The sequence below is a fragment of the Argentina silus genome (assembly GCF_951799395.1).
Source record: "Argentina silus genome assembly, chromosome: 1".
Taxonomy (NCBI): domain Eukaryota; kingdom Metazoa; phylum Chordata; class Actinopteri; order Argentiniformes; family Argentinidae; genus Argentina; species Argentina silus.
This window is the reverse complement of record NC_139655.1, coordinates 27,098,328-27,121,114: the sequence shown is the minus strand read 5'-3', so window position 1 is coordinate 27,121,114 and position 22,787 is coordinate 27,098,328. Positions and strand designations below refer to the sequence as shown.

Below are 22,787 nucleotides of genomic sequence, written 5' to 3'. Positions count from 1 at the left end.
AGGACATGCTTTTGGGATGGAGGGAGGGGGACCTATAGGGGTGGGGTAAGGCTGCAGGGGTGTGGGGTGAAATAGTAAAAAGAACAGCTTTTGGATAGGATGGAAAGGGCTGACGGACATCTCAAAAACAACACTGTCAAAATGGATATAGTTTATTCATAGTTTTCTGACAGTTTAATGGATACATGATGTGTTGCTCCTATACATATGTATAATTTATTCTTTCAAAAGTAAGGTTTTCAAAATAATAAAAGTCTGAAAAAAAAACTGTCAAATTGCTCTCAGGGGAAGGATTGGCAGAGAAAGTGACACATCCTGTCTTTTTATCATGGTGGACCAGGAGGAATAGCCTACTATGCTGTAAAAAATGACTCACCGTTGCGTATGCAATTTGCAGAGTTCCATGTTCAAGATAAAGTGCTGCACACGTAAGTAACACAAGAAAGATGGCTAACAATTGAAAGCTCATGAAAGAATGACAGAGAGAGAGAGAGGTTTGAAAAAAATAATGGTATGCAGCCAGCAATATAAGGAGTTGAAAGTGGGTGCACATATAACTTTTAACACAGAGCCCATTGAATCACAGAGCAAATAAAGTGGTGTTAAAAAGTAAACTCCAAGTCACATGACAATTTGTGCAAATATTTAATCATCTGTCTTGGCATAAAGCAATATTCAGTGCAAATAGGATTCATTATGTTTTTGCAATGAACAAGATAGTTATGCAGGGACATGGCATACAAATTACATCTGGCTCTCAAAGTAAACCATCTTGACCATGAGTGGCAAACCAAGGTGTTGTTTGCATCAGGAAGAAAGTGCTAAGTGTGAGGTAATGTAGGCAGACTGACAAAGTGCTTAGTGGGGTTTCACAGGTGTTAAAAAAGCACTTTCTCTCAATATATTTATAGTATATGCATAGCTATGAGAGTATTATAAACATAAACAATTCAAATGCAAATATATCTCTCCACCTTACAGCTGTACAGAAAGTTCCTGAGTCAGACAATGTATCAAAAGCACATTTTATCTCCTAAATATACACTTTATATAAATATAGGCTTGCATCTCTGTCCTGCACACAAGTGGGCATGCCATTCTAATTTAAGAACAAGGCAGGATAAAAGGAAAGTATCAGTGGTCCTGGAAGACCACAGAGATATCATATCAGTTCCTTAATGTCATTGAACTCAAAGAGGCCTGGCCATCATTACACTGTTCCAGTCATTTTTGGTTAGTAAATCAGTGAAGATACTGGTGCAAAGTTTCTCTTTGTCATTGGGTGATGACTGGAATAATATAAGAAATTAAACAAACAATAGCAAACAATCAATTTAAGGGAGTGTGTTATTAACGAGTTGAGGGAGCAACATGTGTTGACCTTAATTAAAAAAGAATACAACTGTTCTCTGGTGTTTAGTAGTCCTGTCTCATTTGGCAAACATACACACCTCACTTTAGTTACCTTCTGTAGAACTCTGAAGCATGCTGTCAGAACATAGTTAGTTTGGGTTTGTTGAACTTACTTCCGTTTCAAGTGGAAAATCCCAATTAATTTCTCCCATTGGGATTTTTCAAACAGCTAATACAAGTGTTGTGTAAAATCTTCTTGTATTTTTTCTTGACCGATTAATTAGCGTTGATTTGTCTTCACGTTGGCTATGTCTTGTCTCTAAGTTAATTTATACATGTTCAAGTTTTGACTTACAAACAAAATAATTGAGAAACAGTTACTTGAACTAAACGCTATTTAATCTGAGAAGAAAACGTACAAGAAACCTTTAGCCTACATGTTACATGCTTATATTAGCTATTTGAAAAAATCCCAATGGTAAAAATGTATAGGGATTTTTGCCTTGAACTTGAAGTAAATTCACAGACTATATTTTGACAAAACGACTTTTCCTGGAATTTGAAAGTGGACACAGGAAGTACATGAGCTCCTCGATACTCTATAGGGGAAACATAATGTAAAATCTGACAAAAGGGATTTCTTCATGACCATACAACACTTTGATTAAGTAGTGTAAATGGTTTTTCGTGACAACATTACAATTCCACAAAAAGACAGCATAGTCATTATACATTCCCTAACCTCACAATTGAATCTTTTGAAGCACATCGCTAGCCTGCTGCACTTATCTAATTCGCTCAGCATAATTCCACACCATTTTGTGGGTAATTACAGGGTACAGTAAATGCATTGCATAACATACAATGATAGCATTATGACAGATGGGGCTGCTAATAGTTTTTCATTTAACGCAATCTACAAGCTTGGACCTGAGGTATAGTCAGTATGCTGAAGGTGGTCTTAGACGTTCTCAGCTGCTGGCGAGGTCTTCAAAGGCCCCAGCGGCATCTCATCTGAAGTGTCCACTGGGTTGTTGTAGGCCTGAGAGTCCTCCTCCTGCTGGTGTCTCGCAAAGTTGACAAAAACCTGGGAATGAAGAAGGCACAAAGTATAAAAATATAGATAGGTCATTGTGTAAACATCAATTTGCAGGTCATATAAATAGGTAGCATTCCACAAAATCATAGAATTAAATCAAATTATATTTTTTATTTTATTTTAGAATGTAAATGTCAATCAAACCTTTGGTCTGTTCTTCCCTATTGCATTTTAACAAATTACCTACATCCTTTATGTCAATGTTGATGTATCCTTTTCCGTTATTCAAATGTCTGACATCTGCTATATGGGATTTTAAAACTACAATAAAAGCTTGGATTCATCAACTATCAACAAAGAAAGAATAAAAAGATAACAAAAATAGCTGTTTTGGTATGTCATTAAAGATATGAATTGACTTTACGAATACAAGAGGAATGAAAACCGCCAGATTGTGTCACAAATCACTGAAGAGGGCATACGTCTTGTTGGTCCTGACAAATATTTTTTCATGTTTATCTGAGAGAATGAAAAGTAAAACAGTTTATAGGGGCAAATGTTTACTTTCCCCACCTAGTCCATTAGATGCCTATGAAGTATATCTTTCTCAACAGTTATAGCCCATAAAGTAATGGGACGCAATAAACATGAACATACAGTAGGTTTGAGGCATAGAACAAGTGCTCTTTTATTTCTTGTTAGGCTTCCCAGACAGACATGACAGAGAATAATAAAACAACCCTTCTCTCCTCCCATTCAGCACAGTTTGAATCTCCCAGTGGAATCAAATGCACTCTTTTAACCTAACGTCAAAGATAACTTTTTTATCAGCTTAGCATGTTTCATTTCAGATGAGAAGGAGGGTTCTAGCAATTTCCCTGATCCGTTCTGGTGTCTACCATCTTAATTGGAACTAGAAAGTCTTCGAGCTGGGAAATGTAGACAGGATTGTAGGTATGTGATACCTTTGAAAGATGACTCTGAGCGTTAGATCCAGTTAGAGACAGTTCCTTGAAATTGTAGAAGACTGCACTCCAGCAAAACTCCAGTTTTAGTTAATATTAAAACAACTTGACTAATGTCATGGTGTCTTGCTCTGGAGTAAAAAATAATTCCTCAAAACAAAGCTAAAGGTTACAAATGTAACTCAGGTTCTCTGAAGGAGATGAGGGAGACCCCTCACTATGGGACAAGCACTCGTGTCCCTTTCGCTCAAGACCCCTATTCAATCACACCTGGTACAGTACGGTGACTCTTGCAAGTGATAGCCCCACCTATCATCCGTCCCAATAAAGGCATGCTGCAAGCATGCTATTTCATCCAGTGAACCACTCTTCACGAGCTCAGCTCGTGAGGTGAGGGACCAGGGATTTTACCTTTGGCTTAGATATGCTGAATGGTTTGAAACATTTAGATTTTTTGCCCTTTGATATCTGACTTACCTGTATACATACCTGTATACAGAACTACACACTCTATAAATAAAACACTATTCAGACCATTACTTTACATAGACTCTAGGCTATCAATAGTGTATTTGTCAAGGTTAGACATTCCAATATTTTAACAATAGAGTATTCCATATGGTACATCATATGGTAAATTCCTTCCCTTACTGTTACATGTGTACCGAATTACCTACAGTTAATGCATTTAGCTAACCATTCGTTAACCATGGTAACCTCAACAAATGTTTCAGTGCTTATGAGTAACATTTTCTTAATAACAGATGGACATGGGCATTAATTATTGCAAGAGGGCATTTTGCTGTTTAACAGTTGGCTGTTGAGGCATAACTCAGCGCTGCTCTATTAACCTCTCCAGTGTGTCGGTGGAGTCCCTGGGACACGCGCCTCGCTGAACACTTTAAACATAGGCCATCCCTAGTAACCTCGCCCGGCTAAGGTAGTCTGCCCACTGTCTTTTAAATGCTCTCTGGAGGTGTATGGGAAATAACTTTTCTTCAGGGACATTTGAGAGAGAATATGGTAACACTTATGTTAAGATGTCAACTATTGGTTTTAATTAAGTTAATAGTATACTGCATTTGTACTTACTACATGGGTGCTTACTATATCCTTTCATGTGCTGGATAATGTTTTATTTTCTATATCTGTAAGGATATATTTCTAACAAGCATGGTGGAGGCTCTAATAGGACAGTAATGCTCAAGTTGAATTTCGGCAATTGTGAGCAAAAATAGTATTTCAGTTAAACAAGAAAATTCTGTCCAATGCAATATGGAGTCACACACTGTAAGTTCCCCATAGGTTCAAAGGCTCTCTACATCACCAGGGTTACACTATACTATAGGTCATCGTTCTCCTGATTAAATAAGAAGCTGAAAGGTGACTGTCTGGGTCTTCATAGGTTTTTTTACCCTTTGTGTTTTAACGCAGTGACTTTATAGTGAGTGTATGATTTATTTCCTCTCTCTGATCTGGTAAATATTGGACACTACAGGATGGTAGTAATAACTTTCCTGGAGAACTGAGGCATTTTAGTCTCTGTCTTGGGTGCTTCCTGGTCTCATGCACGCACGCATGCACACAAACACAGGGTAAATGCTGTTTCTGAGAGGCTCTTGAAAAAGAGGGTTGTTTTTATCCAGGCAGAGCTCCTTTTCTCCACATGGATAAGTGGACAGGTGACCTTTACGGACCCCTCTGAAGGGGCTCTGGCCTTCCCAGACTCCTCCACTGCTGAGGTAATAGCCGACTTTGAGAACAAGGCGCACTCATCTCGCCTCTGAAAAGACCTAATTGCATCAGATCTCAAGCTTCACATCAGACGGCAGTATTCAGTTCTAACACACGTGAAACCAAATAATTTTGCACACACTGCCGTCCTCTTGGAGCATAGTTGCTCACCTCTCTCATATAAAACTGAACCAGAGTTGCTCACCTGTCTCATATATGAATTAGAATAACATTTTGATCCTGGGTATCAAGTGTGCAGGCTTTTGTTCCATCCCTGGACACAACTGATTCACCTTAGCAAAGGCTTGATAATAAGTTATTTAGTTAAATATGGTATGCCAGTGTTAGTGTGAAGTGAAGAACACTGAATTCTAGAGAGAGAGGATACCTGATCCAGAGTTGTCTGGGAGACTGAGTAGTCCTCCACGCCCAGCCTCTGTTGATTGGAAGTGAACTGGCTGAAGATGTTGGCGAGAGCACCATCACTGTGTGGGAGCTGGTATTGCAGGGTGTTATGATGCTTCTCCTTTAGTATGCTTCCAGGGAAGGTCTCCTGGACAAAGTCTTCTACAGGGGCCAGGGCAGGGGAGGAGCCACCGACTCTCACAATCACAGTGTAGCCATCACCAAACCTGCACACACACAAGCAGTGACATTCATGGAGAAACACAAGAATGAACACACAAATTAACTTGCACACACACACACACACACACACACACACACACACACACCTTGACAAATCGATCAATGAACAAAGGCATATACAGTACAGTACTTGTGCAAGCAGACATGGACATGCAAATAAAACAGACAAAAACACACTTCAGAGTATATTCTTATTTCATTGGGCTCTGTATCTTTTACACACTCAGCACTTTCCAATATTTATAATTCCCATTTTGAAAAGGTGCGTGAGTATCAAATAGGCATTCCAGATTTCACACACTTGGAAAGTCACACCCTCTGTCTCAAAATCACACCCCTCTGGTGGCCAACAAAAATCATCTCTGAGTTCAAGTCTAGATTGATTTGTCTATGAAATCCCTATGTCCCTATGCATTCCTATATAAATCCTGTATTTTGAAGACCATTGTTCTGGAGAGATAGAACAATATAAAAACTGGAATATCATCATTAGGCTATACATTACACCTACATAGCCTAACATTTAACATTAATTGTGCTTGAGGGGGATCTTCAAAGCAGTGCGAAATGTCCCCTGTGATATGTGATTGTGTCACTATGTGATAGTGTCCCCTCTATCAGTTCAATAAACCATATCCAATCGATTTCTATTCAATTATCTAAACCTAAGTCACAGAAAGATGTATATGCTCGCAAACAGATGCTTTCGTAGGCGACCTGCGGGAATACAATCAACGCATGGCCATTGTCCATGGTGCTTATTGCTTTGCTTAATCAGTGGCGAAAACATTGCAGTCAACCTTCAACTGTCAATTGTCATGGAGCACTCAATACACAAGTAGAACATCACTGGAGACAGCCAAACAAACGTTCAGCATTGCAAAACTGACATGAAACTGACATGTAAATATTTGGCTGCTAAATGTACTCCCACCATAATATAATCTAATATTCTTTATTATTTTGCTTTCCCCTTCATCCCAGAAACGGAGATATTAAACAGTTATATTAGTGACTGGTCACAGTTAGCCACGTTACTTGTACTAACACACGTCTCGAATATCAAATACTAATATTTTATCATGTTAAAAAAAAAAAAAAGAAGAAGCGGTATTTACAGTATCCTATGGAGCTTTCTATACAAGCTTGCTATGTTTGTCTCCAGATATTTTCATTGTCATGGTATTCTTTGATTTTGATATAATCACTTTACCAGCGTATTATTTCCAAAAGACTTTAAAGGTAGACTCTGGGATATGACAGAAGCAGAACAAACTTAATCAAAGATATTGTAGTGAACAAGAGCAAATGAGAGCGTCCACTTATTTCACTGCCCTCTGACATAAGATGGCAGAGTGCATGCGCCAACCACATTAAACTCTACAGTAAGTTTTCTCTGGCAGCGTCACCCCGCTTGTTTTGCTATGATGTCATATCCCAAAGTCTACGTTAACATGTGGTAGGCTAAGGTAGACAAGATGACTGAGACCACTAAAAAGTTAAACATCTACCACAGATAATATTTCAATGCTGCTACATATATGTTTTTGAATAGTTTCCAGTGTCACTTCAACAAATGACAGTGCGCAATGTTACACTATCTAATTACTGTTTAATATCATCCATAAAATCGAGTGGACAGTGGACGATTTTTTTGTATACATTTCAAATTTTTAAATGTATTTATTTATGAAGGAGAGTCTCACTATATTACTTGTTCAATAACTTTTTTTTACGCTGTCCATTCAGAGCTCCACTATAGGCCTACCCATATCAGATGAGCGAAGGAAAGCCATTGTTTGATTGACTGATCTATCCCTGATGTTAAATAATCCCTTTGATGTTATGCATTTTATTTCGCCGTCAGCAGTTTAATGTGCCGGTTATTTACATTTTTATGTCATGGCATTTGAAGTTGGCCTTGTAGTGACTTGATAGCCTGTATTGAATGGCTTTAATATGTATATTTTGTTTCGGAAAGCAGCCTACATGTTTATAGACAATATTCCTTAGATGTGCTAGACTTATCAAGATAGAATTTCGTCGTGATGAGACGCTTTTCTTGCCATTTTGAATTGCATTTTTCAGACATTTAGATTGATTTCACAGAAATTTAGTTAGAACACATGGACATATGCGTTACTACTAAGTAATGCATTACTTTTCAAACGCGTTACCCCCAACACAGACCATGCCCATTGCCTATTCTCAAGCCAAAGTAATGTGTACACTGTCAAATGCAATGTTTGTCACATATGCTTCTACTTCTTCCTGCCCTGTATGTGGTGGTGGCCTAGTGTCAGCAAAGCACGGATGAAGGGAGGGATGAAGCTGAGGAAGTGAGGAAGGGGATATATAATGTATAATTGATCTTCATTTCCCTGACTGTTTGAAAGCTCCCGGCATGTCGGACGTGGTGAGTCAAGGAGCAGGTGCATCACAAAGAGGCGAGACCGCTGTGAGAGCACATGCATGCCTACTGTAGTAACTGGTGAGCGGTTGCCTGAAAGAATCCATCCCCTCCCCTTCAAAGATTTTACAGCGTGGAAGTGCTGGTTCTATCTATGTCTAATACTACCTGGGAGAAAACAGGTGCAAATTATGTAAATGCTAAATCCGGCCCATGGTGTGACAAGATTAAGGAATGTTTAGGGGTTATTGTTTAGAATTATTTCTTAAAACATCTAACATCTTTCACAGTGAACACACTTATTTTCAGAAGGTCACAAAAATAATTAGGGAAGAATATGGCAAGCTTAATTAATTGTTATGGGGTTGTTATGAACCCAACATGAGATTTGTCTCACTTGAATTAATTCCAGGTGTCTTAAGAAGGTGTTTCATAAACAAAAACATTGTTCAAAACACCTCAGCAAGTTAATTACTCATGGCATATGAGCATGTGATGAGGATTGCTTGTTGAATCTATTCGTATAAAGCAGTGCCAATTTATTTACTTTCCAATTCAGTTATGTGGGGTATTCAGACATGAAGAACAAATATTTTAAAACAAATGTACCAGCACATTGAAATGGAAAACATTAAAATCAAAAACTTATTGTCAACATGAAATGCTTCCCCAATGCTGGAATGGGCTACCCAGCCACCCACTAATTAAGATTCTAGATCTTTCTGGGTTTATGCTAAGTCTAGTGAGCACAAAATAAGACACTTTGCCTTGTTATTTTGTCATTAGCGTTCTTATGACCCATTGTTTTCTGCTTAATTAATCCCCTAATGTTATATTTATTCATGGAAATGTCCATTGTGGGCTGTAAGTGGTACATGCAGAGGAGGCATGGCACCCTTAACGGTAATTAGTGATGTGGTAAGTGAATAAGCTGCAGGCTCCACATCCCAGGGGGCCATGGGAGAGTGAAGTGAACCTCGGTGGTGGTGAAGAGGGGAATGGGTCTCCTGGGTAGCCAAGTCTGCCAATGCCAGGATGGCTGCTTGAAGTTAAAGCACCACAATAACGGTATACAGTCATCACCTTGAATGATGATCAAGAATAGGCCCCGTCACAGTAAGAATACTATATATAAAAAATAGATCTGAAAACATTCTGTTTTCTTACCCTCTGATATTGTATGTAAACAATAGATTATTGACATGAGTACATAATAATACATAAAGTAATTTGGACATACTGTACGTGCAACGCAATTTGGTGTACAAATCAACTTAGTTCACAGATCAACCAGTAAACTGAAGGAAGTTGTTTGACATCACGTTCATTTTGAGACTCTGATCAAGCTCAATTCATCATCCAATCAACATTTCATACAATAGGCCACGATTTAGCTAAGTCTACTGGCTCTAAAAGACAAGCCTTAGATCTGCAAGCTCAACAAAGACGAAAACATTATTAAAAACCAATAATGGTTGGGAGCGTTGCAAAAAGGGTTTCAGGCATACATGGGTAATCAAACGCTGCTTGTCAGCAGCAGTAAAAAGATCAATTAGCTCTCTCACTCTCATCCTCTCTCTTCTTCCTCTCTCAGCCGATATGCTGTGGCTGGAGGGAGTGTAGCGGATTGCATTTTCACCATCTTCTGCAACTCTCACCACTAAACAAGACCTGTCACTAGCTCCACTCATGAGTCATTGTCTATTTGTCTGTCTGTCTGTTCTATCTCTATGGACAAGAGCAGTCACAATGCTTCCATAATGCTTTCATAAGATAAAAACATCACATCAAAACAAGTCATAATTGTTCATAATGTCCAACTTCGCAATTATGACCGCTGATGCCACACAGAATGGTTGATGATAGATGTTCCATTCCAGGCTACTGCAAGTGCAGCACTGGCTCTTTTTACTGAGGCTCTCCTTTCTGATTGTGCTGGCTCAATACCCTTCTCTCCCTCCTCTGCTGGAGAGTCCCTCCCTTGTAATTTAAAACAAATAACAGTATGCCTCGAAAGGGGCATGACAGGGAATAGGAGTGCTGTGCATGTCCTCAGCATGGTAGGAGTTGGAAAAGGTCACCCACCACCAACAACCCCCGTATTTGTGTCCAGAGGGGGAACGGGGCTAAGGGCCAAGGGTCACGACTCGGCCAAGGCGGCCCACGCTTTGATCCAGCAGGAAGTCCTCCAGGTCATATCCTGAGGAGGATTTCCTCCCCCAGGTCTCCACTGAGATGCCACAGGCAATGGAGAAACGGAACAGCGCATGCTTTATTCAGGGCACACACACACACGCACACACACGCACACACACACACACACACACACACACACACATGGCACACAGAATATCATATACTGTACATACACAAAAAAATATGTACAGTGTATGCTCACAGTTAGACAGCACATGCATGCACACACACATACATCACTGTCCACAGACATGTTTGTCAGTGTGTGACCATTATTAATAACAGCCACATTGCTGAGGCATTGTAAACTGTGAGGGGTATTATTTTCCCATCCATCAGAGACACTGACAGACACTTAGAAGGTGTACTACTTAGCAACAATGCACCTGAGTCAATCCAGGGAGAGTGAGAGAAAATTTATTAGACTTCTCAAAGCCAACTTGTGAAGATTGATCCAAACTTTTAGATGCTCTTATAAAAACTCTTGTGCAGCGGTGCATTATCTTAATGCATTAAAGGCACTTTGCAGTGTTTTTTTATTTCACTCCTTCCCTTAAAGTAAGCAAGTAAAAAACAATACATTGAGATGCAGGCTTTAGTGTCTGCTTGCTGCAAACCTTCTATTTCCAGACACATGAATGATGTCACTCAGCAAAAAAGTCCCGCTTACTTTGTCTCTGACAAGCTTATAAGGGCTTAGGAGCTCTTTTATTGCCTTGCACTTTATTTTGGTTTACTTAACACCTGGGAGCTTTCACATCCATGGCTCCTCCACTGTAAAAGACTATTTACAGCCACTTATTAATTTTCCTTTTTTGCTGGGCTTTCATAAATTCCTATTGAATGATTGATTTTAAATGCACTGAGCCATCCCGGGTGTGTGTGTGTGTCTGTGTGTGTGTGTGTGTGTGAGGGAAGGATAGGGGAAGGAGGGAGGAGTCCTTTAAAGACGAAACAATCATGAGGCCAGATAATGAAGGAGCCTCTTAAAATGGCGTTCGTCCCCTCATTGTGTTAAGAGGCTCTTTCTGTCTGATTTGAATGGTCTATTTTAGCTCATTTGCGGTTGATTGATATACATGGCCAGGGTTGTTGAAACGAGCCAACGGGCAGCTCAATGATAAAGACAGGTCATTGGTGTCCTTAAGAATGCAGCACTGACAAGCTCTTGTCGGGGGGGGTCCAAGCACCACCTGAGAAAGAGGGAGCAGGAGGATGAATAAATAAAGGTAATGTAGTGTAAGGTGCTGGAGGAAAGAAAGAGAAGAGGGGGATGGTGAGAGGTGGAAATGGTTGGTGGGAGCATTACACATAAGCAATAGGGGGTCAAAATGTGAGAGCCACCCTGCGGTGCGATTCCACACTCTTTCTCAGCAGAGATGAGAAAGGGATGGAAGGAAGGGAAGGGTGTAGGAGAGGAAAGTAGTGCCACTAGTGCTATACAGGTCAGTCGCTACTGCCGCATGATAACAGCATGCCACTTGCTTCTGCCCCAGTCACACGCTTGATGGAACTTTTCCCATCTCCAAATCGGCAACAGCTTGGCTATTAGCGAGACATTGTGTACGCCCCTCCCTCGCCACATTGCAGGCGATTTGCATAAACAAGCACCTGAAGTAAGGCTGTGTTTCCAGATAAATGTGGATGGATTATATTCCGCAGGCTTCACACAGCTTGACTTAAAGATGGTTGATCAGACGCTTGGCTACACCTGTCCATCTATCCTGTTTCTGCGTCCCAGCCCTCTTTCGGGACACATTTCATGGGTGCACGCGTGACAGTGGGAGAGGAGAAAGGGAAACAGAGGAGACAGTCCTTAATTGCCTTTTTAGTCATTAACAGGGCCCACACCTTATGAAACATTAATTACACAAACCGCGGAACAGATAGGGACGCTTAATTAGAAATTATTCATTGTGTCGCCGGAACTGAGCGATAGCATTAAAAGCACTCCCACACAAATACTCTTCACACGACCACAATTACCACCACAAAAAACATTAATGTACAGGTAATGTTTATCTTATTTTTCCCTAACCCTAACCCTAAGTCTGTGAAGTGAGAAATGTGTCTGTATGTATGGTAACTGATAACACGATAGTAGCATATGAGTTTACACATTCCAAGCCTGCCTCCCTCTAAAATACTACTCTTAGCTCCAGTGTCTTTCATGAATTATTGACAGTGTCCCACTCTCCCTGAGGACAGAAAGTAATTGACACAGAGGATCTGTCAATTACCCCAACATCTGGGAGGGACAGGTTAGCACATCACACCCCTCTCTCACTCTCTCTCCTCTGTGATTTAACAACCCGGGAGATGATATGACATCAGCACTATTGATGGGAAATACCCTTGACATCATTGCTCCCTCCAAGATATTCAGACGTGAATATTCTCCCTCCCATGTACCCCACCGAGCCCCACCCCCCAAGACTCCAGGTCGATTGATCCTTCTACCAGCCCCTGGGTTGTTAAAACCCCCCTCATTCTCATCCTGTGTAATGTCCTCCTGGAAGATCACACGATAGTGCTGTAATAATGTCACCTAGCTGTACCTAACCTAATGGATGGCCCCACCACCACTCTGGGGACTTGGGCAAGGGTTGGTCTGAGAAATGTCAGGTGAATGTCAGAGAGCATACTTAAGTGCTGTAGTTAAGGTCAGAGAAAATCGGTGATAGAGACCCGACAAAATGTATTAAGAGACATGTACAAAGGCTATTAGGGATGTATAAAGATGTAGGAGACCAAAAAAGATTTATAGTTATGAAGGAAAAGATTGTGATATGGAATAGCTTAGATGCATAGAAGTTGCTTGCGAGTGAACTAATTCATCCCCAAATGTCAATATGTGAATAGCAATGAACAGAAGTTGATGTGGTTACACAGAAAATAAAGAATGCAATCTTTTTCTAACTTTTGTAAAAGTAATATATTCATTATCATAACAACATGGACTACTGCAAATTTACATTTATGTAAAATATCTAAAAGAGAACAGGCCCCAATTTGCTTCTGCTAAAAGAGCGCTGTGCACCATTAAAACCATGTGCAATGACTCTCAGGTTGAATTTGGTGACCACTCTAGGCTTGCTGTGTGGTTAGATTATGATATCACAGAGACTCAAGTTAAATGTCTTGCCTACAATTGCAATGGTATTTGTACTTAAAAATAAATAAAAATAAAAATCTAAATATATAAAAGTTATTGGAGCCTCCGTCAGTGCAGATGGAGTCGCGTTAATGGCGAAATCCTGATTGGCAAGGACAATGGATATCTTCATCTCATATTAAACTGTCCGCACCCACTCATTGCTGGAGACTTGGCCTCCGCGTCTATGCTAACTGAAACTTTGCGGAACGAAATTACCAATTTAGCGGTCATGGCCACTAAGAAAGTAGCATTGCGCAGCGCTCTTTAGCAGAAGCAAATTGGGGCCCAAGGTATTTAATAAACTCTGTATACTCCATGTTCTATACAAAAGCCTATAACACACCCCTCCAGAGTGCTGTTTAACATGCATTAGAACTGTAGTTCATCAGAAGAGGTTAATTCTAAAAACTAATCTGACATGATCGACAGTTGAACAGGGACACACTGATATCATAGGTGGAGGGAGACATGAATGTATCCATGAGGCCAACAAACTACACACAGATGAGTGGGGGTTAGTAAGAGTGCCAGTATACTATGTCCCTAAATGAACCAAGGCTTATCGTGCTGCCACTACAATTGGGTAATTTATAGACTTTTCATTGATCTTGTTTGTGGAGAAAATGATGGCTTTCATAAAGTTTTGTTTGTAAACCCGAACTTATTTGCCTACGATATATATTACTCGATGGAGGTGCAGTGGAACCCATACTTAATGAATATACTCCCTAGAGTGTCATGCATTCACTCCTGTTTGTGATGTTATGTAGAACCATGACATAGACACCATACACATGTCACTCGATGACCCCATTTACACCATTAAAATGTGTCCTGTATCCAGATGCTGTCTGCATCCTGATTGTGTCCTCATGAAAAGACAGGTATACATGTAAAAAACACATTCTGATAGGATCTGTGAAACCACCTCCGGAGGTGACGAGCTTGCATTGTGGCAGCATCACAGAATGCAATCCGGACACAGAGGTCCTTAACCACATTCTGTTCAACTTGGTTTCAATTAGACACGTTACCACGAACCGCGTGAAGGGATATTTAAACAAAATCCGATCACAATGCTGACAAGTAGCATACATTTAACAATCAAGCCAAATCACAGCTCAGACAGTTGAGATGACCACTTGGCCAGCTAGCAACAATGTTTCTTTCCATGTTGGTATGTACGGTTGATAGCAACAGTAACTCTAACAGTAAGCTGGTTTAGCTAGCTGTTGGTTAACCAAGTAGGAGATGCATCTCTGCTGATTTTAAAATCAGTAAGGAATAAACATGAACTTCAACTCTTAATAGACCATTTGTCAATTATCACTGGTTGGGAGGCCTATAGTTTTATTTCATATCACCCAAATATCAAATCATATCACCAAATATGATAGAATGATGTTTGATTGACCAGTGGATGAGAAATGTTAACTAATTGCGTGCACTGACACTTTAGCAAGACTTCACAGGTCATATACAACATCAAATGTCGTGCTTCGACCAGCACAGACTCCTTTTCGGTTTAACTCCTTGGTCAAACCCAGCATTATGTGAGTGCAATCAATAGATCAATAGTGTTTTTATATCACCAGTTTCACATGTTATCTGCTTTTGATAAATTACCATATCCACAAATACATCTACAACATTGTACCCTGTATCATAAGAAAAGAACATGTCACCCCATTGAGATCTCACCTGCTCTTGAGGTGCTGTATGCTACCCAGGCACTTGAACTGTCCGTTCACCATTATGGCCATGCGAGTGCACAGTGCCTCACACTCCTCCATGCTGTAAGAGAAGGAAAGAAAGAGAGATCTCACTGTATGGACTAATACTGGAGCACTGGGAACTTCTATGGAAGAGTATTGGCAATGTGAGTGTAACGTCTCGTCCTGTTTGTCTTTGTTTCATGTTATTCATTTATTGTTTCCTGTTTATTTTTGTGTTACTCACCTTGTCTCTCATTTCAGACACTTTACCACTTGCCCTTGTGTGTTTCCTGCCTGTGTGATAGTCCATCCTGCCCTGATTAGCTTCACCTGTTCCACATCATCTTTCCCTGTGTATTTAGTCTGTGTTCCTCTGTTTCTGTGCCAGTTCGTCTTTGTATCTTCGTGTTAGACGTCCCAGCATTTCCTAGTGATACGTTTTCCTGTTTTTTTTGTGTTTCTTTGCCTTTTTGCCTACCCCTTGGATTATCTGCCTGCCTTTTTGAACTGCCTACCTGTGTACCAAACCCTGCTTTGTCTACCCCCTTCCTGGATTATCTGCCTACCCATTGACTGCCTACCTGTGTACCAAACCTTTTTTGAAAGTAAAAACTATTCTATTGGATTTAAGTTTTGCCTCCAAGTTGTGCATTTGAGTCCTCTGCCTAAGTACAACATGACATTACAGTGAGTGCTTCCTGAAATGTCATGGGTAGGTCATGGCTGGTTAAAACTATTCCTGAAGAGCTATAAGATGTGCAGGTTTTTTTTCCATTCCTGCATTAACACATCTGTTTCAACTAGACAAGGACATGTGTGTTAGCAATCCTGCTGGGAGATTTTGAAGCCAGTTATACCATCTGACCATGGGGAGAACTACAGGGCACTGCAATGGCTTATGCCAAAAAGCATATCCCCAGTAACCCCATTTCCATGCTAAAACCATGCGTGCCAAGGCCAATTGCTTTTCCACAGTTACCCTGTGCTTCAACAATGCTTACTCCGGGCCTATTCAGGGCTTAAAACATGGGCTTTTAGCCGCCTCTACCCCACTGGTTTAGAGTGAGGATGGGATTTTTCTTATTATTTAAGTGCTTTAGTTGCCAATCGAATTGATTTGAATAATGCTTTTTACAATTGTCACATGCTGAAAAGTTACCATAACCTGTTGGGAAACCGGAGGCTATTTGACATGTGTTGCTAGTGTCTCCATGTAGTTCACCACCTTACGAACTGCAGAATGTAAACAAACTCACACGACAGGTTGGGACTAGAAAGCCCAGCTGTGGAAAATCAATTTTACCAACGGACTGTGCCTGTGTTGGTGTCAAGGTTGGTCATCAAATGACACTATGAACGCGATTAGCGCCATTTCCTGGATTCACTGCACCAATTATATCTCTCATAGGAATCTATTTGGCGGTCAGTAGTTAGTAGTGTATAGATGTATGTCAATGGTTAGAACTGGACTGGAACAAAAGTGTGCCCCCTCTCAATTAGCAGGGTTGGCCAACCCATGATGTAGGTCATGGGACATGATATGATATATGTTTGTGTTCAGATGTCCACTGTATGCAGCTAAAGTAAATTAAGTTGACAGTTTAGTTTTGTCAATATGAATAAAATACAAAGTTTCCCATGTAGTTGAACTATCTCAAGTTATCCTACTTTCACTGTGTTTCACACAAAAGGAAGGGCTTCATTTAAATCATGACCATGTTCCATCTCTTTCCCTTTTTGAAAAAAAAAAAACAGAAATACAAAACACATGTCCCCTGTAATTGAAATGTGCCTGCCAATTTTTCATCCCCAGTTAAGGTTCAGGGAACAGGATGGTTCATGGGTCCTGGTGATCATTTCTCCACATCTTCTTTGACACCCCAGCCCAATGGACAACAAATAATGCAATTAGAGAGTGGAGGATAACATCTGTACATTTTTGTTCCCCACTTCTGTATTTTTTGTTTCCTCAGCCATATTAGCTGCAATGTGATTCATTTCTTGCTGAGGCGAAGCCTTTGCTGCTTTACTGAGGGATGGCGCAATTAGGATTATGACTATGTAAAACCTAGTGAATTCAGCTCTCGACAAACAAAAGCACCTGGTTGCGATATGGAAGATTGGATGCAACTCAGCCATTACCACTAAGACAACAAATGCCTTTTGTTTCTCGAAAGGAGAAGATACAGGATGGGGATAATAAATTCTAGACTAAACAGATTTCCACCTACTGCTGTAAATCCAGCAGAAGTTTGGAAAATGTTAATGAATAAACATGAATGTAGTGAAATTACTACTTTAAAAATTACTAATCTATCCACCTGACTAATGACGATGACAGTTTGAAGTTGTTTTGGCAATTGCACCATTATTGTATTGAGTTGAAATGAAGATCCAACTTAATTTCAATGGGAAGAATATTACACCTGTATTCTTACTGCATCTACTGCATCTGCCTCTTCCGCCATTGTTTTAGTAGTCACCCTTTCATCTTCCATGTCAGTAATCGGATGAATCATTCATAATAAAATGTTTTATTAGATGCAATAATGCATGACTAGTAAGATGAGTCACCTGTGTGAGGTCAGGATGACAGATCGTCCCTCTTTGATAACACTCAGGATGCAGTCCCACAGGAACCTCCGAGCTTTGGGGTCCATCCCTGTAGTTGGCTCATCCTACAGAAACAAAACAACAAAATGAAACCTCAGTGTTCCACAACAATTACATCCTGTACAGTATGCCATCCTGTCATTTCACATCAGTGTTTTATACACTCTGAGTCTCAGTGCAACTTCAATGGTCCACATTGATGGGCACACACACCATGTGTATCTTTGCATTACCTGAACAAAAGTAAAAAGATAAATAAAATAAAATAAATGTTAAAGTGTCAAATCCATATAAGTCCTAAACTTATATACAAAATATGCTTTTGACACTGTATTCCTTTTCTAGTTGGAAGACCATACATTTCATATGAAAGCCATGTTATATTTCAATGGCTTCTGTTACTATCAGTAAGCAGTGACATTAAAGCAGGGTAAAGGAACTTTGTATTTAGAGAGCTGGAGAAAACCGAGGGCATCAGGCACTTTCAGAACTGACCAAAGGAAATCACATTGGGGCTCTCCCTGACAGACACAGTCCCAGACCCAGACATACTCACACACACACACACACACACACACACACACACACACACACACACACACACACACACACACACACACACACACACACACACACACACACATGCGCACGCACACACACACAAGTGCACACACACACACACACACACACACACACACTACATTTACAGTACACACATTCCTTGAATCCAGACTCATGTAAGTGCTTAAACATACATTTACAAACAGACATACACAGACACAGACACAGACACACATGCAGTGGATGCAAAATGTGCACTCTCTCTCTCTTTCTCTCCTCAGGGTAGTCTGTCCATGCACGATTAGAGAGAGACAGGACTCAGGCCATTGCCTGTGCTCCAGCCCCGGCTCTTACGCCGCCAGAATCCCAGATATCCCATGGGGGATCCACATCACCATGCCGACTATGTCCTTGTGCAAAGCCAATGTGGCTCAAGGCTGCCAAGCGAGACTCTGTGTTCTACCACACAACTGCTTACTCTCTCTAACATGACATTAACCCTCTGTCTCAGAGTACAGGGCAGGCCCACCGACAGACAGTATGTAAAATATCTACACACAGGCATGTGCAGTGCCAAAATAGGATATACTGTAGTTAGTTTATGTATCTAAGTACTGTATGTACTGTAATCTGCCGACACACAACAGTACAGCGAGTGCGGGGATAGGAAAACATTCATGTGTTATGAAGTTATTAGGTCATTGACAAGTCAGTAAATCTACTTTGTCAGTGTCAACAAAATGTTCTGCACTTTAACATAACTCACTACAGTGACTTGTCCCAAACTCAGTACTTTCCATTCAGAATATGACTTTATAATACATGTTTAACCTTCACTATTGCAAACAATTGCCTGCAATAACGTGGGATGATTTAAGGTTTGATTAAGGTTTCCTTTTCTGTGTGTGAAAAAATGCTTAGCTGGGACATCGCCACTGACTTTTCCTATTTGAGTCTTAAGGCACACACAGTAATTAGTACTAGGAATTAGTTTTAATTCCTGCAAACAGGGTTATGTTTGCTTCACAATTTCAATCCAGATTTGATTGTCTATGAAAAAATTAATTAAAACGTGACCGGATCGTGACCCCTGAAATACATCCCTTTTCATCTGCTAGCAATTTATTTATATTCCCACAGGAAATTCAATAAGCATTAAAAGTTTGATCCAAGATGTTTTGTTTTTATACAGAATGTGGATGTGTGGATGTGTGTGTGTGTGTGTGTGTGTGTAAAACCTAAATCAACCAGAAGAGAGACTGGCTCTTGCCGGTTTACTGACAGACCAAAACAATGGGGTTGACATACTTAGTGGTGAAAAGTGAAAGAGATAGAATATGTAAATAAATCTATAAATTTTCACATTAATGCAGTGAGTGGACTCAAACACTGCGCACTCTAAAGCAGAAAAATTGCAACTGCATGTTTTTTCCACAGAACAGACACGGTTATCTAATTTCCTACTGATGCAGGTTCCTACAGTGTTTGGCAACTGATGTAGCACGGCGTTACCTCTAGTCTACTGAACCTAATATAATCATACATTATGTAGCCTCCCATCCTGGCCTGGCCCAGCCTTCTACTGTTCTGTTGGCTGATGCCCATCTCAATGACTCCAGTGTGTGTGTGTGTGTGTGTGTGTGTGTGTGTGTGGGTGTGTGTGGCTGCCAGATAGCTATGAGACGTCTACTGTACTGGGCAGCTAGTATTCTTAAGTTTCTTTTCAATGTCTTTGCTGTGGAAAGTGTATTAACTTTGGGTTTGCATAGCTCACATGTGAACACATAAGTCTTTTTGGTGGAATTGGTTAGTTTCATAAGTATGGCCACAGTGTTTCTGTGACGTTTTGGTCCTGGTCCATACTGTACTGTGACTTGTACAAAACAGTTGTGTTACAGAAGAAGGCGTGCAACTGAGTTAAATCACAAGACTATTGAGTCAAGAGAGAGAGTGAGGTACAACCAAGTGGAAAGATGGGGGTGGTAGGGTATTTTGAAGTCTAAGGGCTGGAGTAATAGTTTGGGTTTGGTATAATATTGAGCCCTCGGATTGGCTGTTAAATACAGCCCTCTGATTGGCTGTAATATCGAGCCCTCTGATTGGCTGTTAAATAATAAATGGAACAAAATAAGGAATGGTGTCAAACACACGTTCCATTCCATTCTATACATTACAATGAGCCCGTCCTCCGATTTTTACCTCCACAAGCCTCCCCTGATATACAGGTCATGTAATCTTTTCTATGTTGACGTTACTTGAACATTGTATTGAGATTGTTTCTATACCACAGTCAGGATGACGCCAATCCACTGATTAAATTCAATGCCTGTCTGTTAAATTGGTTGGAACTTCTGTTGAAATCAAAAAATGTGATTGAAAAATGTTATTGATGCATATAGTTCATGCATACAAGCTTACAGAATATGGGATTGAAAGTCATTGCATCTGTGAATGACCTGTGTGTGTGCGCGTAGATTTGTATGTGTGTGCATGCGTGAGTGTGTGTCCTGTAAGATATGCAGACAAGCATGCCTACATCCTATAATTTGCCCATGTAGTCTTTGCTTGTAAAAGGAAAACATCGATGGTTCATATTCTATTCTTAATTGGCTAAAGCATCATACACTGTACAGTTGTTCAAAGGTGCTAAAAAAGTGAGAATTACCAGGAAGACCACAGGGGGGCATCCAATCAAAGCCATGGCAGTGGAGAGCTTGCGTTTGTTCCCTCCGCTGTAGGTACCTGCTGACTTGTTGGAGTATTTTACCAGGCCTAGCTTCTGGACCCCCCACTCTGCCACCTAATAAATAAAAAACACAAACATGTACAAATCTAAGGTCTGTGCTGTCAAGGTTTGGGGACATCATCCTGGCAAGAGATGCATGCATGCATGTCATTTGACATCACCATAGCTCCTTTATTAAGGCCACTGTGGTGCATTGTGGGTTTCTGGGCCACACCACAACCCAAATAACACTCGCCATCAGGAATATGACCAGTATGCATTACCCTAGTGGTTCTCAGTCTCTGTCCTAAGGCATTGTACTCTAACATATTCAGGCTCTCATTACAACCACTAGGGCATACATTTACAACCTACATTGACATGTTTATTGACTAATGATGTGAATATGACACCAACTCCCTTGTGGGTCTCCTTAGTGCCAAAATTACCACCATGAAGCACAAAACGAGACCAGTGTTAACAGTAGAAACTGGGTCCCTGCACTCAGCGGAGCTGCTCTGAGATCAAAGCCTGGCACCCAGTCTAAGGCCTGAGTCAGGGACCATGGGCTAGTCTTTGATCTTATTGTTGCTGAGGGGCCAAGCAGAAACAGGGCCGGCTACACTGCTGGGCATGGTGAATAATATAAAGGCATTACCCATAGCCAGAGCTCTCCAAACAGCACCTTATATATAATATATAGCTTTTCCTTCACCGTCATCTATCACTTTGCACAGTGTACTATCTAGGGCTACGAGTGTGCACTCTTGTACAGTTAAGAAGGGTATTGTATGGACAGAAACATCCTAAATATTATTCTAAATATTATTCTAAAGTTATTCTTCCTCGCCAGCTATGAATGATAACTTTATAACAGTTAATTTTCTAATCAAATGCTGCTGAATAATATGAGAACAGTGGAGTAACAAGGTTTGATGAGAAATTCTAAAAATATCAATGTTACCATTGTTACTTCCTTCTCCGGCACCCCTCGCAGCCTGGCGTAGAACTCCAGATGCTCCCGGCCGGTCAGGAGGTCATCGATGGCGTCAAACTGTGGGCAATAACCCATATTTTGGTGGACGTCCCTCATCTCTGTCCTTATGCTGTAACAAACATCACCAGAAACATTTTATTATATTTTATTCACACATTTTCGATATATATTTTATTGATACATTGTATTTTGTATCTCACTTTGAAAAGTCCTCATTAAATGCTTATCTACTACAACAATGCATCACATCTTGGCAAGAAAAATATGTTTTGAACCAGTGTGAGAAAAATACATCAGTTAATTTTGCATTATGTACTCTTGGTCCCTGGTGACTTCAAAAAGAAAGAAAGAAAAAAATCCACTTTTTGGCATATGCATTTGCTTCACACCATGGGGCCTATCTTTGGATGTCATCCCCAGTCAGAAGGTAGGAGAAAGCTTAACTCACATATTGAAAAATGCTTCCTGCTGTCTACAGAGAGTTTAGTTAATCTGTCGACACAACTTGTTTGCTCCAGCTGTAGTGTGACAATTTGGTGGGTAGGTGGGTAAAAAAAAAGAAAACCTGTTACAATGCAGTGACACACTTACAGGAAGTAATCACAAGCTGGATGGAGGTATTTGTAATAGCAAAGAGAGTAAGTAGGAAAGAGAGGATCATGTAACGCCAAGCA

At 40.4% G+C, this 22,787-nt stretch overlaps 1 protein-coding gene across 1 annotated transcript in view; it reads right to left on the bottom strand.

Annotated features, from left to right (window-relative positions):
* Positions 1-2,314: 2,314 nt before the first annotated feature.
* Positions 2,315-22,787, bottom strand: part of LOC310812048 (phospholipid-transporting ATPase ABCA1) — a gene marked incomplete at both ends in the record, with an annotated part of 139,339 nt that continues 118,866 nt past the window's right edge. Inside the window, 6 exons of the mRNA XM_083680446.1 lie at positions 2,315-2,440; positions 5,480-5,723; positions 15,204-15,296; positions 17,792-17,895; positions 21,057-21,191; positions 22,081-22,222. Coding sequence (XP_083536572.1) covers positions 2,315-2,440; positions 5,480-5,723; positions 15,204-15,296; positions 17,792-17,895; positions 21,057-21,191; positions 22,081-22,222 — 844 coding nt within the window. The remainder of the gene's footprint in view (positions 2,441-5,479; positions 5,724-15,203; positions 15,297-17,791; positions 17,896-21,056; positions 21,192-22,080; positions 22,223-22,787) is intronic.